At 35.7% G+C, this 17610-nt stretch overlaps 1 protein-coding gene across 4 annotated transcripts in view; it reads left to right on the forward strand.

Annotated features, from left to right (window-relative positions):
- Nucleotides 1-17610, forward strand: part of LOC132949775 (rap guanine nucleotide exchange factor 2) — an 87138-nt gene that overhangs the window by 47462 nt on the left and 22066 nt on the right. The window contains exon 1 of one of the 4 annotated variants that reach the window (XR_009665131.1): nucleotides 11933-13209. The exons of 2 other annotated variants lie outside the window; for them this stretch is intronic. Coding sequence is in view for 1 of the 2 variants with exons in the window: in XM_061020844.1 (XP_060876827.1) it covers nucleotides 12098-13209 (1112 nt within the window). In the remaining variant the exon portion in view is untranslated. Of the gene's footprint in view, nucleotides 1-11932; nucleotides 13210-17610 lie in introns of those variants that run through there. One more of the 4 variants, XM_061020844.1, reaches the window with a different exon arrangement.

Raw genomic sequence — 17610 nt, forward strand, 5'->3', positions numbered from 1 at the left:
TCTGGGTGTTGTGAAAAAAAATTATTTTAGAGGTCCGGAAAATCTTCCTTTTTTTGTTGAGCTAGTTGTGTTTTAAGTCTACGCAGAGAGACGAATAATTAGAAAAAATAAATATTTTTAGTGGTTCAGTTATTTCTCCTCCGCTGACGGATATAACCCAACCGTGTATTCTGTACTAAAGTGTGCACACACAAATAGTATCGTAAAAATCTTCATGCATATTATAGTTCGCTGGACTGTGGAATTCGGCTTGAATATTCTAAATGTTACATCATTGGTATTCATTGCGATAAACCAATGATGGGCAAAGTTCAGACCATTCCAACCTAAATACCGTGTTGTTAATCATTGTTCTTGCCGACCTCGACCGTTTGGTTTATTTCCACGATAGTAATAATATAATATGATGTCCTCTTCATCATCATAACAATATTTAATAGGCCTATCGTTTTATTAGTGATAAATGTATAATACATAAACGACTGACCAAAAAAAATCAATAATTTAACGAGTAATATGTATATAGGCTCAGTGGTATTCGATTATAGGTAATAACTATTGATCGATTATGTTTTTATCATTGAACAAATTGTTGTTTTTTCATATGAATCGTGTAAAAAAAATGTTGTGAGATTGTGTCATATAATTTAAATAGTTTATGAATTATATTTAAATAATATCATAGTATCGATGAATATCGCCTCTAAATATCGATTAATAAATAAATTATCAGCTTGCTACTACTTAATTGTTCACTCAACACCCCATTATTTAAATATATAAAAATTATCGAACAGTAGAGGTACCTATAGATGTTACTAATTGTGACCATCTGATAAATGTATTATAAACATTAATTAAATTATATTTTCTCGATATTATCAATTGATTTTATCATAACTCGTCATATTCTTAATATAATTTGGAACACTACAGTACTGATACATTTTCGGTGGTCAATGTCCATGTCATCATGAATGTGGCATTGTGGCAACTTTTATAATTGGTTGTAAAATAGCAAATATATTAATATTAATTAAAAGTTGAGTAGGTATCAAATAAATTAAACTACATACATTTATATATACTTTTTTGTTTGTGTTTGTTGGGCTTGTGGGTGATGTATATTAGCAGGTACATAGCCGGTAAGTGACTACTGATTAGGTAGTGATTACTAATATTTAGCTAATGTTGAAAGAATGTCGATCAATATATTAATATATAGCTGATTACAAATCGAGTCTGTACAATTTGGGAACCAATCATTCGAGATTCTTGGCATAATATGTTAAATTACATTTAATTAGCACCGCGCACTTATTATTTTTGTCTCGACTCATTAATTGCCGCTTCGTGGAGTACGACGTTTGCTTACCCAGTCCGTCTGTAAACGAATTTATTACGAGTTAGAAATTTCAAACAAGAATTGATCACGATTCACGATCACCAACCTGGCTTATGTAACCCTTTCGTAACTACATATAGTACCTAATAACCATAGGTTAGGCATTAGCTCATAAGCATTATATCCAGTACCAGCGAACCGTTGAGAAATTCGCAATTGCCTTTCCCATATTGACGCTCAGTAATGAGCTTTTTTCTTCGATTGTATAGTAATCGTCAATCGATCGATATAAGAGATTTTTTCGAGGATAATTTTGAGAACCACAATCATGACGATTGGACGTGGATCGCGACCGTAATGAACTATCGCCGAAACTAGTGCGTCATACATTCGCTATTCGGGTGCGTTAATCGACGAAAACCAATTTCATATTTATCATACATCATTGTCCCTGTCCGGTCAGTGTTGAATTTGGATAATATTATTATGTATTCATTCCAGAGTATTGGCTGTATAAAGTTCACACACACGGCAATTAGTTTAAGTGACGATTTTGCTTTAATCGATTCGCCACAGCTGCCGACAGTCATGCATTTTTATATGGGCGACCGATACACGAAACACTGATATTGTACATAATGTTTGGCGGTTGGACGGTTAGTGGAAGATTGTCGTCGAACGGAGAAATCAATATCATGGAATTATGTCGACGTACAATTTTTGTCGCGATTATTGTGCTTTCTCTCTTTTCCCATTGTCGGTTTAAGGTTGTAAACGACGAGTTGAGTGATTTTAACACGACCGTCGACGTATATGATATTGTCGCCGCCGCACACATTTTTTACGCGATCGTCAACGATTTTGATTTTGATTTTTTTTTGCCGCGATCGCGTTAAAGAGTGCGGAAGTGAACATAACTCGTTTTGCGGACGCGTAGCGAATTCGAATTAAATGTGTTTTCGTATCGGAGCAATGTAATAAAGCGACGGCGGCCCGGGGAAAGCGGATTGTCTCCGACACAAAATCGCGCCAATATACCCACCGATGTAGTTAGTACTTTCTAATGGTTTCTATGTGTTTGTAGTATAGGTACACTCGCGCCATCGGCCATGTCTTTTCTAGATCTTGGTCTCAAATGAAATTTGAAAACGTTTTGCCGGTAGACGCGTCGCAAGATTTCTAGAAATCGCCTTTTGCGGTTTCCTGTATACACCGCAGTTTTACGTGGCGTGAATTTTCAGTATACTCGGATACTCCTTATCGATTCCGCCATTATAGTAACTTTGTGTTTTACATTTGTAGTTAAAAAAAAGTGTTTGATGTGCCGACGACAGTGTGTTCAAGGTTTGACGTAGTTAACCTACACCGTTAGCTTTTGATACTATGATACAGTTTTATTGTAAATTCTTCGTTAGAAAAACTCATATTCGATAAACTTATTTGTAAATTTATGTCTATTTTGTATGTTTTGTATAAAAAAAAAAAACATGCGTACGTAAAATAACATTAAAAAATATTTTAGCAAAATAGAAACAAAAGAAAAATATTGTACAATACTGTATAGTATACATGTCTTGTAATGGAAGACATTGAAATTAAAATAAAAACAAACAAACATTAAAAAGATTTTTTTATATAAATGAAAATACTTTTGTGATAACGTATATTTTTATACAAAAGAGTTACAGTATGTACGGTGGTCATTGTTTCTAATGGTCTTTATGTTATTTTTCGCGAAATCGCAAAACGTGCTATAATTATTTCGAGTAGTTCATAGGAAGTGAATCACCGCTCATTGTTTTCGATGCGTACACTTAATACCATTATTGTATTATAGTCATACCTATAGTGGACGCCGCCGCGAGGGTATAATATTATAATATTGTTCAGGCGCTAGCTTCAATGGTTGGTGCCGGGCTGTGTTAAGGGGGGGGGAGGGGAATGGAACATTTTTACCCGGCTTAGTAAAATTAGGGCGACCACATATTAATTAATTAACAAAATCAATAAAACCAACCAAGTCAACTACAACTTGACGTTTTCACTATAATAATATTATATAGTCTGAACTCTGTAGCAATGAGCGGTTTTAAATTCTACCCACAATTATTACTTTACTAGAGATACGGATACCGTGCAACAATCCGCAGTTGTCTAACTATTCAAGTTATTGGTAATAATAGCGTTTATGAAGTATGAATGCGTGATAACCACTTAAAGAAATATTTAAATACGATTTAGGTAGCATTTGATGGGTTCGAAAAAATAATTTTGAAACGATTATATTTTTTAAACAATTTGTCCATAGTAACCAACACTATAATGAGCCGCCCAGTGTGGAGTGTTATCTCTCATAACCCTACCCGTATTCCGACGGAGGAGAAAGAGGAGAGGGGCGCTTGCAAATATAATTTGAAACGGTGTACGTACACGCGTGCCCAATTTCTGAAAATGAAACAAAGAAATCTTTTCTACAATATGTCTGCCAAACGTTATTTCGCCACCAGTATTCGAAAGCGATGGCTACCGGTTATTGCCTACAATTATATTTAAAATAATAACGATTCTTTCGACAGTCGTGCCTGCTTAAACTTCGGTATCGTGCATTCGTGCGCACCGAAAGTTCTACGGCCTACGCGCCGTTTTCACGTAACGCACCGCCGCGCCGGTTTGGATAACCGGTACCCGTTTCGAGTAGCCAGCAGCAGCAGCAGCGTGTATACGTTTACATAATAATTTATATTACTATTATTATATTATACTAATTGTCCGAGCCGAAAGCATCAATATTTACCGATATTGTGATACTATTATTGTGTTGCCCGCACACCCCTCCGCTCTACAATATTACGGATTATATTTTTTTTTTTGGTTTTCTCGCGTCGTGTGTGTTCGCCGTTTAAAAGCCATCGCCGTCGTCGCCACCGCCACGAAGACCGCTGTACAAGACAGTGTTAGTACAACGATATTATTATTGTACGCACAGGTCACCCACACCGGGTTCGAGAAAAGTATTGTCTGTTTTTCAACTTCCACGCACGCGTCGGATCGCGGATGAAACGTAAAAAAAAAAAAATAATAATAATAATAATAATGAGTATTGTGGAATTTCTATCCCGCTCCTCTGTCGCTGCAACAATAAAATAATAATCGTACATCGCGACGTGTGCAATGTATTTTTGTTGTCGTCGATGATGATGATGATGATGATGATGTTGTGCAGTGTAATAATATAATGATATTATACATATAATAATATATAGATTATAAAGCATGAATCATGCATTGCGACGGCATTGTAAATTTGTAACGGATCTCCTCTCGTCTCACGCGTATAAATCTATAGAGAGGTACGGATATAATGTTATATATATATATACGTCGCGCCGTTTTCCGGTCGACGACGGCTATCGCGGTGGGCCGGAAATTTCCTGCCTGACTGTAGCACATTATACATTAGCTGTACAGAGTGTAGTACAGACGGTATCAGCTTCTCTTCAACGATATAATAATACATTATGTATACATGCACCTACCTATACTCTCGTCGAGGCGAGGTACTCGAAACCGTCCACGGCGCCTTAAATTCGTCGAATTTTCTACAGTAGTGTTACGTAGTAATTATTGAAATACAATATTATTCACGGACCCCCCCGGTGCGGCGTACAATCCGTTGGTGGAATAAAACGATTCTAGGCCATTTCAATATTTTTAAAAGGACAGAGCGTTCGTTTTCATAATATCGTATTATATCCCGTCAACCCCGTTCGTATCATCAGCGGTTGTCTTGATGATTTGTAATAAAAGATGGCGAACAGTAGTCATGGTGTCCACACTTATATCATACAGTCTACAAACGATGACGGTGTGTGCATAATAATATATACGGGAAAATGTCTCTTATGTATACAACTAAAAATGGTCGGGGAGAAAATGTCCGTATCTACCGAATGAAATTGCACTTTTTATACGTACCGATTAATGCGCTGCGATTTTAGACCCACGCAATGTACCTACCGTGTATTTTACGCAACGAAAACCACTATAACGGCTAAACGCAATAATATTTATTATATTATTATCGTCGTGCGCATATACATGTGCATAATATTATAATAGTACAAATGTACAATAATATTATTATAAGTAGACGTGCGACTGTTGTAATGACGGCGGCGCTCTGCTGGGTGAGGCGTCACGGGTCGTTCAGCGCATTCTTCGTTTTTATAATATACGAGGTATGTATAGGTGCCTCCTTACACTGCCCGTTGTTGTTGTGTAGACAATTTCGTTGGCCGAAAACAATGAACTTTTTCAAAAAAAATTTTGTAATACACACTGGACGCAAACGGCTTGCAACGGTAGGGTGGTGAAAGCTCTCGAGCTGATTCCGCTGTCGATTTTTTTTTAAATTTACATCACGATATTATTATCATGTTGGATTTCCGCAAATAATAATAATAATAGTTGTTTACTACTATTTTTTTTATTAACGTATACACACATAAGCACACAAAAACCTTAGAGACTACCTAGCATAGTATATACGGGCATTACGTGAACAAAAACGCATATGCGACGCGATAAAAAAAAAATTGCAGATATGTTAATGTAATATATAATATTGTGTTTATAATCATTCATTTAATACGTTACGTTTTTTCAACGAATTATTATATCTTTTCCTACTTGGGAAAAATTCATATTTCGTATACTAACATTATGTAGGTACTACATAGCCTCTATAGGTATATACATACTGTAATACGTAAACATATATTAATATATTATGTTATGTTTTATGCCGAAACTTATTTTCTCTTCGTCGTATAATACAATTAAACAAAAAAAAAATACATGTAGAATAAGACGAAAGTATACAATTTCTTAAAAAATTTGAGTATTTATTTTATCGGTTTTTTTGAAATTATTTATCGATGTGTTGAACATAATAATTATATTATATTGCTCTAGTTTTTTACTCCATTTGCCATACTTAGTTCGTTCTATTAACTGTGTGTTAAATGCACCTATTGACAGGGGCAGCAAGCCCCCCAAGCTGTATTTCTAAACAATTGTATACTGTTAAAAACAAAATTACAAAAAAAAATCATCGAAATTGTCAGATAATTATGACTTGGCCCAGGGGGGGGGGGGAACCATGTCTCTGGAGCCGCCCCTGCCTATCGACAATACAAATTATGTGATCGAAATTTTTATGTGAAATTATTACGTCTTTAATTCATATATGGAGGGTGTACCTATTCGCGAGACGACACAAATGGAATGAAAGTAAATTGAACTATGATGCCGGTTATTTTATCAATTACTTTCCTTTGTTATTATATAGATTTTGTGTTTGTTTCCTGAACTAAACGCAAATAATTACAAACGGAATTAGTTTGACCAAAACCGCATTTTTCATCGAACTATTTTTCAAAATAAAATGCATCATTTCGTATATTTTGTTTATTATTATATTTCTTATCTATGATTATATAAACAAACGGATTAAAATATTTTATTATGTTTATTTCTTCAAAGACTGTCAAATACAAAATTAATAACTATACCTATATTTACTAAATTTTATATTATATTACACAAATGATCTATTTTCCCATTTCGATAATATTTTAATATCTGCAATGCAACTACATAATACAATTTTTCTCACTGAATTGAAAATGAATACATTTTGGCTGAAAGGAAAAACTGAGAATTTACCCAAAAAGTGTAATTTTGAACAATTAATGGTCATTAATATTGATATTAATCAATTCATTTTATTCACCAATATGTATCATCGAACTTCTTTAATTGAAAATACCCTCAAGTTATCATCCATTGTACTTCACAAATCTGTACACTGTACAGTGTTACGTATGTACGTCATGTTTCACATAAGGTTTTATCGTTTTTTCTAGTAGTATATAATATTATACGCCACCATACTTTTATTACTACGAATAATAATAGCTTTATATTGCGCGAGCGCACACACTATAAAACAATAATTATTATTTTTAAATTCCGATAAATTGATTGATGTTGCAGACCTTGTAGCATAATTTTTATTTGGAATATACTTTAATTTGCATTTAATTGAATCCGAGCGTTTGACAGCCGATGATAATAGTTATAATTCTAAGTTATATTATGATGCACGAATACGATAAAATATGGTGAATTAAATCGTATTGCCGAGGTTTGTTTTAAATTATTAAATACGAGCAATAAGTATTTGATTGTAATATTCGTAATGAAATAAAAAATATATACGCGCGCACGCTGCGCCCAAAGACCGTGCGTAATATTATATATTGTGTAATAGTATGATACGTTTATATATTTGTTTATTGTATATCTGAAAAAAAAAAAACATGCAATGTCACCGACATCCGGGGCCTGCCACCGAACGATAATACTACCGTTGCCGCAACACGATAATATTATTATATTATTATAAAAATGAAAAATAACGGCCGACACGACCGTTCCCTCGACGGTTTCGCCTAAAAAAAAAAAAAAATAAAATACTAAAATATATTATATCCACCGAAATTGGACCGTACTCGGCTGGCGCTCCATTGTTTCGTACACGTACTTGTTGTACACGCATAGTTTTACGGGCACTGGTCACCGCCACGGCGGCTTTCACTACTATACGGAATGTATAACCAATATGATATTACTACGCGAAAATATTACTCGGAAACGGTAATTTATATGGGCGACGATTGGAAAATCGAAATGTCAAATGTTTCTCCAATCAATATTCGTTCAGTTATACAGGACGATTTACCAACCATGCCAGTCCTCGTGTATTCCTTTGAATAATGAACGATTCTGATTTTTGGAATTTTTAAGTATATTTCAAAACCGTATTTTAAATTATTTAAATTGCTTGTACAATTTAAGGAGTGCCCTGTGGCGGCGATACAAACTTTTTTTTTATCAAATGAAAACCAACCTGTTTTACTGTAAAGAGCAGGTGGTTCTTTTCAAAATATTCATGTATCTATCTAAATTCAAACGAGTGGTTTTTTGATTTATTAAAATGTATATAGTGAGGATAGAAGATTTTAAAAATGGTTGAAATGTAATATTGAATCTAGTATTTATACTCGAACAATTTTTATAAATTAAAAAATACTGATGGATTTATTTCATTAACTAAGTACTATAATTTTTAAAGCGTAGCCCTCATATTTGATCGTGGACCAATTTCCCTTGGTTCTCAAAGTTAAATAATTCAAAAACTAACCGGTCGAATTTCGATTGAGGTACATCAACATTTTCAAAAAAACCTTCTGCAGAAAAAAAGGTCGTTCGCATTTTGGAAAAAGTATTGTAATTCATTAATTATACTGTCACAGTCAGGGATCTTCAACCCACTTTATCTTTATTTGATGATCGCGAACACATTTTCAGCATAATATATAGTACCTACGTATGTATTTTGTTAATTCAATTTAATAATTATGCGGTCTGTGAATTTTTTTTAAATTAATAGGTTAATAATACTGAAGGTTGAAGAACCCGGCCCTAAATGGCGTATAAATCTAAGTAAGAATTTGAAAATTCGGTCTTTCATAGTAGTGCCTATGTACACTTCGAAATTCCAAAAATCAGAATTTAAATAAATCCATTATAAAATGGAAAAAATGGGGGGGAGGGGTGAGCAAGTTTGGTGAATCACCCTGTATAATATTATTATTTTATCGTGCAGAGAGGTATTTCAATATTTGGCGTTTACGATCCGGATTCCCGGCGATAACAACGATTCGAAATATCTCGTATACGTGGTGGCGTATATATATACCTCTAATCGTAAAATCCCGATCACTTTCAATGGGTTGACGCGGATGATGATATATATATATATGTATGAACGTGTGTATGCACACGTATTGTATTTGTACCGGGTGGCAGATGCAAGCACAATAATATTGCCCCGAAAAATTTGTTGATGGGGGGAGGGTCGGGTCGTACGATTCTACCACTACATAAAGCATGCGCGCGTAATGTAGTGTTTACAAAAATCCTAAACCCCCTCTACTCTGCCCAGCGAGAGAACGCATCAAAAATCGATTGTTCTGCACATCCCCACGCGCGACACCCTGGCCGTGTACTGGAACCGGTCCCGGCGGGGTAGGGTTGACGCGCGCGGGGACCGGCAGAATCGTCGAGCACACAACACTGTCGCCGACCGAGTATTGTCGATCACGCACCTCGTGCACTCGTGTCGCCGTAATGTATTATTGCAATTATTACGGTTGTTTATAATGTTTTTGAACAATTTTAATAGTATTATTGTGCATGTGATTCATAGATAATAATATAAGAATGGATAGGACATAAGAACTTTTCACATGAAACTTTAGTGATACTATTTTTAAGGTTATATGGGGCAAATATTGATATGATAATTGATAAATAATAATTAATATTTTTAATATTTTAAATATTTAACAAAGTTTAGAGTAATTTTCCAGGCACAAGTGGTACAACAATCAAAATACAAACTGACAAATATCTAAATATAACTGACTATCATGTTATTCATTATTATTTAATAAAATAGTTTTGCACATAACCATAAAAAGCCCCATATCGTCTTTCTCTCTTTACGTTCTCTCTCCCCCAAAACAGCACACGGCCCCATATGGAACTGGTATAGGCATGTCCTATCCATTCTTATATTATCTATGATGTGATTACCTACCGTCGGCCGTTACATCCGTACCTCCGACGTGCAGTGTGCCGACTGCCGACTGCCGGTGAAATTGTCGCGCGCGCGATAGACTCGTTGTCGCCGCGTCTCGCGCGAATTCCTCGTCACGGTTTGCGTCTTGCGGCCAGACGATTATGATTCTCTGTAATCGATTCGTATCGCTGTAGCACAGTTCTCGTGCGCCGAGAAAGACTTTAAACGCGCATCTCGCCCGTGTTTTTTTTTTGAACGAATGCACTCCGTCACTCTGTTCTACGACGTTCGCGTTCATATTATTAAGCTCTCGGTTTACCCGATAAACTCCACCGACCCATTTCTTCGATGGAACGTTTTATCGGGGTCAGAAAACCCCCAGGTTTTTTTTAATAAACTGCGCTGGGTTAATAGATTGGTAAATGACCATGAAAACCTTTAAAAAAAAAAAACAAAATCACCCAGGGGCTTTCGTTGAATTATTTTAGTGCGGTTTAAATGGGTTTTATTAAAAAAAAAAAACCATTTATACCCATATAGTTGAACCCACAAAAATATTAATACTTAGAATTTATTATTTTTTTTGTAAATATTTCGATACAATATATTCCTAATTCCTAAAAGTTTAATCCTTCGTCCTAATAAGTTAATTGGGTAAGATTTTATATGTTTAGATTCTAAATTTAGAAGTTAGAACATAGGTGAGTAATAATTTATAACTAAGTACAGTATCAATAACTGCTATTCCCAAATTGGCAATTGCCAGTACTTGTTTTTGTTTAAGTAGGTATAAAAAAAATATTTTTAAAATTAAAAAAAAAAAAAAAATTAAAATAATTTATAATGGGGTTTTTCGGGTCGCTAGGTGGTTTTTTTTTAGCCAATTCTGAACGTTGTAGAAACGTTATTTCCACACATAACTGCACGCTCATCGTCTATTCTACATTATACAGAACGGTTCACCAAGCACGCGTTCACCCCCCACCGCGGACCACAACTTTTCCATTTAACAATGATCATATTCAAATTAAAATTTTTTATATTTTTTAAGACTAAAAATATCTTTGATTTAATTTATTATTTAAGAAGTTTTCTGTGGTGGTACAAACTTTTTTAAAAATCATAAACAATTTTATTTTCCTATACATTGTAAGCAGAGGATTTTTTTTAATGTTTCATGCATGTATATTATGTATCTATAATTTAAAATTCAAACGAGTAATTTATGTGTTAAACCGTGTACTTACTAAAGATAATACAATTTGAAAGATATAGCAAATAAATAATATAACTAATATATCGTTTATCGTTTTAAAATTAGTAAGAACTATTTGACCATAATGAATACTGCATATATGGCTATATATTATAAATATATTGGGTAGGTACAGTTATTTTATAAACTAAACAATTTTCTTGGACTATCGTCAAACAAAGTTTAATATACATTAACTCTATTACTACTCGTTCGAATTTTAATTTAGATATATCAAAATAAAAAGTTCAAAAAGAACATGTTCTGTAAAAAACAAAATTTGTGTCGCTACAGGATACTCCCAAAATTGCATAAAAAACTGAAGTATTCCAAAATAGAGCCCTACAAGTTACAAAAAATCGAAATTCGAATAAACTCTTCGTTAAATGAAATAATGGCGAAGATGAATGGCGGGTGAAACACCCTGTATAGGATTACGCGCCGTGTACAATAATAATAATATTAATATAATATTATATTGTGCGTTCGTCGAGCGCTAATGTTTTTCCGTATAATATGGTATATTATGTATATGCGATGATAATATGCATTCGACGTTGGGTCATGAGGGGGTGGGGGGTGGGGAGGGCATGCCGAAATTCTCCGAGAGAGCGAGCGAGGGAATCGGCAAACGACGACTTTTGTGGCGTTGGCGTGGGCGGGCGACAGCGGCGGGAACGACCCTGCCCGCACCGGCACCGACGCACTACGTGCCATCTGGCGTGAGCATGCCCGCCGCACACACCACCACCGCCACCACTACCACTCACGCACCGCGTCGCCGGGGATGGGTTTCGGCGGCCTGTGCGCGCAGTGCCACCGTCGTCCCGACAGTGGTGAATCGTGCGTGGCGTCCGCATCGGTCCGTCCGGGTTTGGGTCGTCGCGCGCCGCGGTCGTCGTCAGCGAACTCGCGCCGCACATGCTGCTGCCGGACGCCGGTGCCGAGGACGACGACGACGATGAAAAAACATTCCAAGCAGCTTGAGAAGCGCATCGACGACCAACGGCAGCTGCTGCTGCAGCAGCAGCGGTTACCGGGGGCGGCCGCCGACAAGCGGAGACCGTCGTTGTCGTCGTCGTCGAAATGCAAAAACGGCATACTGAAAAACGAGTCCAGTCCCGAACTGTCGCGGCCCGCTTCCCGCAAGTCCAGACAGTACTTCCTGGAACCCATCCGTCGGTGGAATTCGTTCCACAACAGCCGCGAACGCAAGTCCAACACCGCCGCGGCCGCCGGCACCGCTAACCCCGCATCGCCGTCGTCATCGTCCACCAACAACCTGCCGTACCTGCAGACCTTGGTCAACCTGCAGCGGGAGTCTAAGAGCGCCTGTGCCCGACTCGCACAGTCCGTGTTGCCCAAAACGCCGCGGGGAGCCGAAAGCGCGCCAGTCCTCATCGGCGGGGCCTCTTCTACCTCCGTCTCGGCCACCGCCGACGATGTCCAGTCGCCGAAATCGCTCCAGCAGACTGGCGGCGGATGCCCGGCCAAAAAACAAAACTCCAGCCCAAACCTGTTGTTGGTGTACGACCGCCGGCAGCCGGGTGTCGCGGGAGTTAATGCCGGTGGCGGAAACAGCCTGACGAATTCGCCTCGTCGCTCGGCCAGGAGGCCGAAAACGCCTCCGCCGCACCCTCACCACAGCCAACAACAACAACAACAACAACAACAACAACAGCAGCTAGCGGCGGCGGTGGCTAATAGCAGTAGTGCCGGCGGTGTGGGGTCGGACGCCACAGGTTCTTCGAAAATACCGTTCGCCATAATGGTGGGTGACACGCCGGTCGTGTGCCAAGACACTGTGCCCAGAATCAAGGCAATCCGCGCCGATTCGGTGACGGAGAAATCGTCGTATCTGGCTGTCGACTTGTCTCCGCACCGTCGATACTCGTTTTGGTCAGTAAAACGCGCGCAAAACCTCTTGTGGCTGAGTGAACCGCGCAAACTTACAACTCGGGAAATATTATTATTTTAATTTTATTTTGGGGCGAACAAGTCACGTGTGACCACTGACCAGAATATAATAATAAGGATAATAAATAGTACCTACGCTTAATGCGCACTTTTAACCGTGCAGAGACATGTTTGTGCGGAACCGTGAACAACGGATCAGAGTTTTTTTTCGTTATCAAGTTGGTCATCGACAGATATAATTGAGGATATAGTTTGTGTCATCTAATATCTATATTAGTAATAGGTGTGTTGTGTATAAGCAATTCATCAGCCAAGCCTATCGCACTCATGGTTCTGAAATTTGGTACGCAGGTTACCCAAGGATGTACGTTCACCGCAAGGTCGATTTTCTAAAATTCGCATTTTAAAAACCGGCTATCCCAGAGCAATTTTTTTGGCTCACGAAAAACTAATATTTTTTTTTATTGTGTTTGCGTTGATTGTGCAAAATAAAATATAATTATTACAATTGGATATAATTTTAGATCGGAATTTTATATCTGGTCAAATCACCCAATTGACTGTGTCAAGAATATTATGTTAAGTTTACATTTAACGGAGTTTACGACAGTGTAAATCCACTGCCATTATTCAATTTATCACGGTCAACGTCGTGCAGGATCGGGGCTATAGTATAAAAGATAATATATATAATTTAGATGTATCGGTTTTGTCACACGATTACATTATAATATACGATTTTTTATTACTCGGATTCGTACTACTGCTGCATAATGCATGGTATCACATTCTGTATTTCCTCGGCCATAAACTCGTCGAATTAATAAAAAAATAAGTATACGATCTTTTAGAGACATTCTGTTATTACGGGCAAGAGCCGGGTAATACTAGAGGTTTTATCGTGTGTGTGTGTGGCGAATTGAGGCGAACGAATATTGCTAATGCCGCCACTGATTGTAACTTGCGGTTTTTCATAATATCGAATATCTGCTCAGTAACATTCAGATATTGCGCAATTCATTTTCGCATCAAAAGTTTTATTTAATTAATACTGGCTCGCGTTTAATTCCGATCGGGTTATTGTTGTTTTCGTAGTAGGTATTCAATTACCATCAATCGTCCGCTCCTCGTTTTTAAAACATGATATTATATTAATATAGTTTTTTTTATTATTATTACTCTGAAATAGATTTATAATATTGTATATTACCTACGTGCATTTTTTATAATATAATTTAAATACAAACTATATATACATTTCACCAGTGAAGTGTGCGCGGTTTCTTAATAACTATATAAAAAATAAAACAATCGTGACAGCCATTTGTTATTACTTATTATATTATTTGCCTTATGTAATAACCGGGTGTATTATTTAGATTTCATTTTTGCGTTTCGCTGACCTGTTCAAAAAATATGTCCACTGTACATCGAATAATATAATAATGGCGTCCTTAGGAATTTCATAAGTGTTCTGTTATTCGGAGCGCGCCATCTATTTACCCTATTTTATATTTGTATTTATACTGAGCGAATATTAGACAACACTGTTAATGCAAATAGGATTTTAATAAAATATACTACTTGTCCGAGTATATCGGTTGTATAGCGAAGTTTCATTTCCAAAAAAATATAATAACTTCTGAAGTACATAATATTATAACGATGGTATTAGGAAAATATTTTGACAGTATAAATGGGAAAAAATATATGAGGCGTACCGACAGCCGACCTCAATACACGCACAACTGTTCCTTTATAGTTACTTGGTTATGGGAAACGTCGGTGGTATTTCTATGACAGTTATTAATTTTACATTGTCACTTGGAAAGTGTTTTCACGGTATTTGTTTGTTCAAGTACACAAAACAATATAAATGGATACCTATACTTACTTATTACTTACATACATAATTTCTCATTTTGGGTGAAAAATATAGAACACCAACGAGTACCTACACCGTGGATTTGATTTTTTTTTTTTTAATTCAATTCAGTTGTATGCACAATCCTCAAGGGTTTGCAAAACAAAAAATAAGGTTATTATATAATATTATATGCTTGGAAGAATCGTTTCACCAAAAACAAATGCATATCAATAATTTTATTTGATTGACACACTTTATTATACCAACGAGTAGCAATAATTCTAACTAACTCGATATCTACAAACGGAAACATCGTTATCAATTATTTTGCAATCTCTCGGGTTACACAATATATTCTAATTATTTCCATATTTTATTATATTTTAGTAGTTTTTCCGAACCTATCTTTTGAATAGTATCAATTAGTTGACGAGTGTTATTGCCTAAAAAAATAAAATATTTATTGAAAATAATAAATTACTTATAATATCAATACTATTATTATGTTTAATACCATCCGTTAAATTATATTTATTATGAATTTACTATTATGAATATTGGCATATTTAAACTATGACAGGTTTAGAGCACGACAAATGTAAATAATACAACTAATTATTCCGTATGTACTTCCGTATGTAATCAAATATTATAAGTAAAATATTTTTTAGTACTCTTGTAGTCTTGTCTACGAATTAATCGTCGAGAAGATTTATGGAAATTAAACCATATAGTTATTTCATCATTAATCAACTTGTAGTAATAGCAGTATAGTGCTGTCTATTGTATTCGCCTATTGCGTGTTAGTTGTATCCACAATTTATATAACTCTTAATACCTGTGATTAAAAGTTAATGTATACTTCAAAGCAGAAACCTTTAGTTTTCGAGATTAATGATTACGAAACACTATAAAGAAAAGGAACTATATTAATGTTTTCGTGCACCTAAGTCAAAGATGTTTACTTACGGTATATCGAAAGCGTAAATATTATTGCTTTAGGAGTCAAATTATTAAGTGCAGCTTATCATCATCGTGAAAATAACTGTCTAAAATTAAATTTTATATGTGATGATTATGACGATGCTTTCGTGCATCGACGAAGCTGAGTTTATACAAAACTTTTACTTATTCGTGTCCAAAAAATCATTTGCGTGTCCTTTTGTATATTTCTCTTCTCTATTCCCCTCACTTATGGTCCCATATAATATTTTATATTTATCTTAATATACGACCCGTGACAATTGATCTCTTTTCGAAAACGTCTACGAGTATACAGACTAGAATATACATTATACACTGTACAGTGTCTGTGTTATTGTGTTATAAATGTATAATGTGCATTTATATTATAATAATATTTAAGAGACACGGTGTAACGCCGTGGTAGGCCGCAGTCACTAACGTATGCTGCGGACAGGCATCGTCCAGCATCGTAAGCTACCAGATGGGTGACCACTGACCACCCAGGTTCTTTTCGACGAATCCTCGCCCCACACATAAACACGTGTTCTTAAAACCAACCGTAACCCCACAAAATGCTTATGAGCAATATTGTTATGACCATATTTGTCTGTTCTCAAAGTCCAATAAAAAAAAAATAAAAATATATTTATAATAATAATATTTAAATTACAAGCGTTTACCTAATAAACTAGCTGATATAGCTTACTTATAACTTATTAGTAATATGTTTATAAATACAGTTGACAAATAAAACGGTCATTTGAAAACGACTACGATTTTTAGACAAACGATTCATAATTATTGGCCCGACAGTCGTTGTCGCATCGTATCGTGCAGTGTACTCATTATATACCGTGCCACTGTGCCACGCCAATACGTTACCATAACAATATAATATATACTTACTACCTAGTTTAAACATATTTAACTTTTTTAAGACACGAACTACACTCGACACGGTTAGTTTAGAACACCCCTTGAATATTAAAGACCTGTTATTATTGTTAAATAACTTCAGTTTAACCTTTTAAACTTTATGATTATGTTTATTTAGACTATTTATAGGAAATATAAAATTAATCATGTAAAGAGTACTTCCATTACACCTCTAATAAGTTGCACAACTACAACTGGTCGAAATCAAAGAATAAGAAGGGTCTTCTGCGTCGACCTGGGTAGGCAGATATTTGGTAAAATGAGTATTAGTATTTACTAAATAGTAACTATATAGAATGTATTTATTTTGCAATGATGTAGTTTTTGTGTATATTTACACGATTTATAGACTTATAGTAGAAAAAATATTTTGATTTTCAAGGTTGGGCGGTGGTTTTCAGTAGAAAAATGGATATCGTTGGTACTTTGAAGAAATCATAATAGGAAATTCCCAGTATCAATTTGGTTTTTTTTTGTGTAGCCCAAACCGTATACAAGGTTCTGCTGGAACTAAATAAACTAACTAATATTTAAACTTGATTTTTCTATAGACTTTTAAGTTAGAATTTGGACAAAATTCGATATTTCAACGAAGAAAAATAATTGTTTGTTGA

Source organism: Metopolophium dirhodum, chromosome 7 (genome assembly GCF_019925205.1).
Source record: "Metopolophium dirhodum isolate CAU chromosome 7, ASM1992520v1, whole genome shotgun sequence".
Classification (NCBI taxonomy): Eukaryota; Metazoa; Arthropoda; class Insecta; order Hemiptera; family Aphididae; genus Metopolophium; species Metopolophium dirhodum.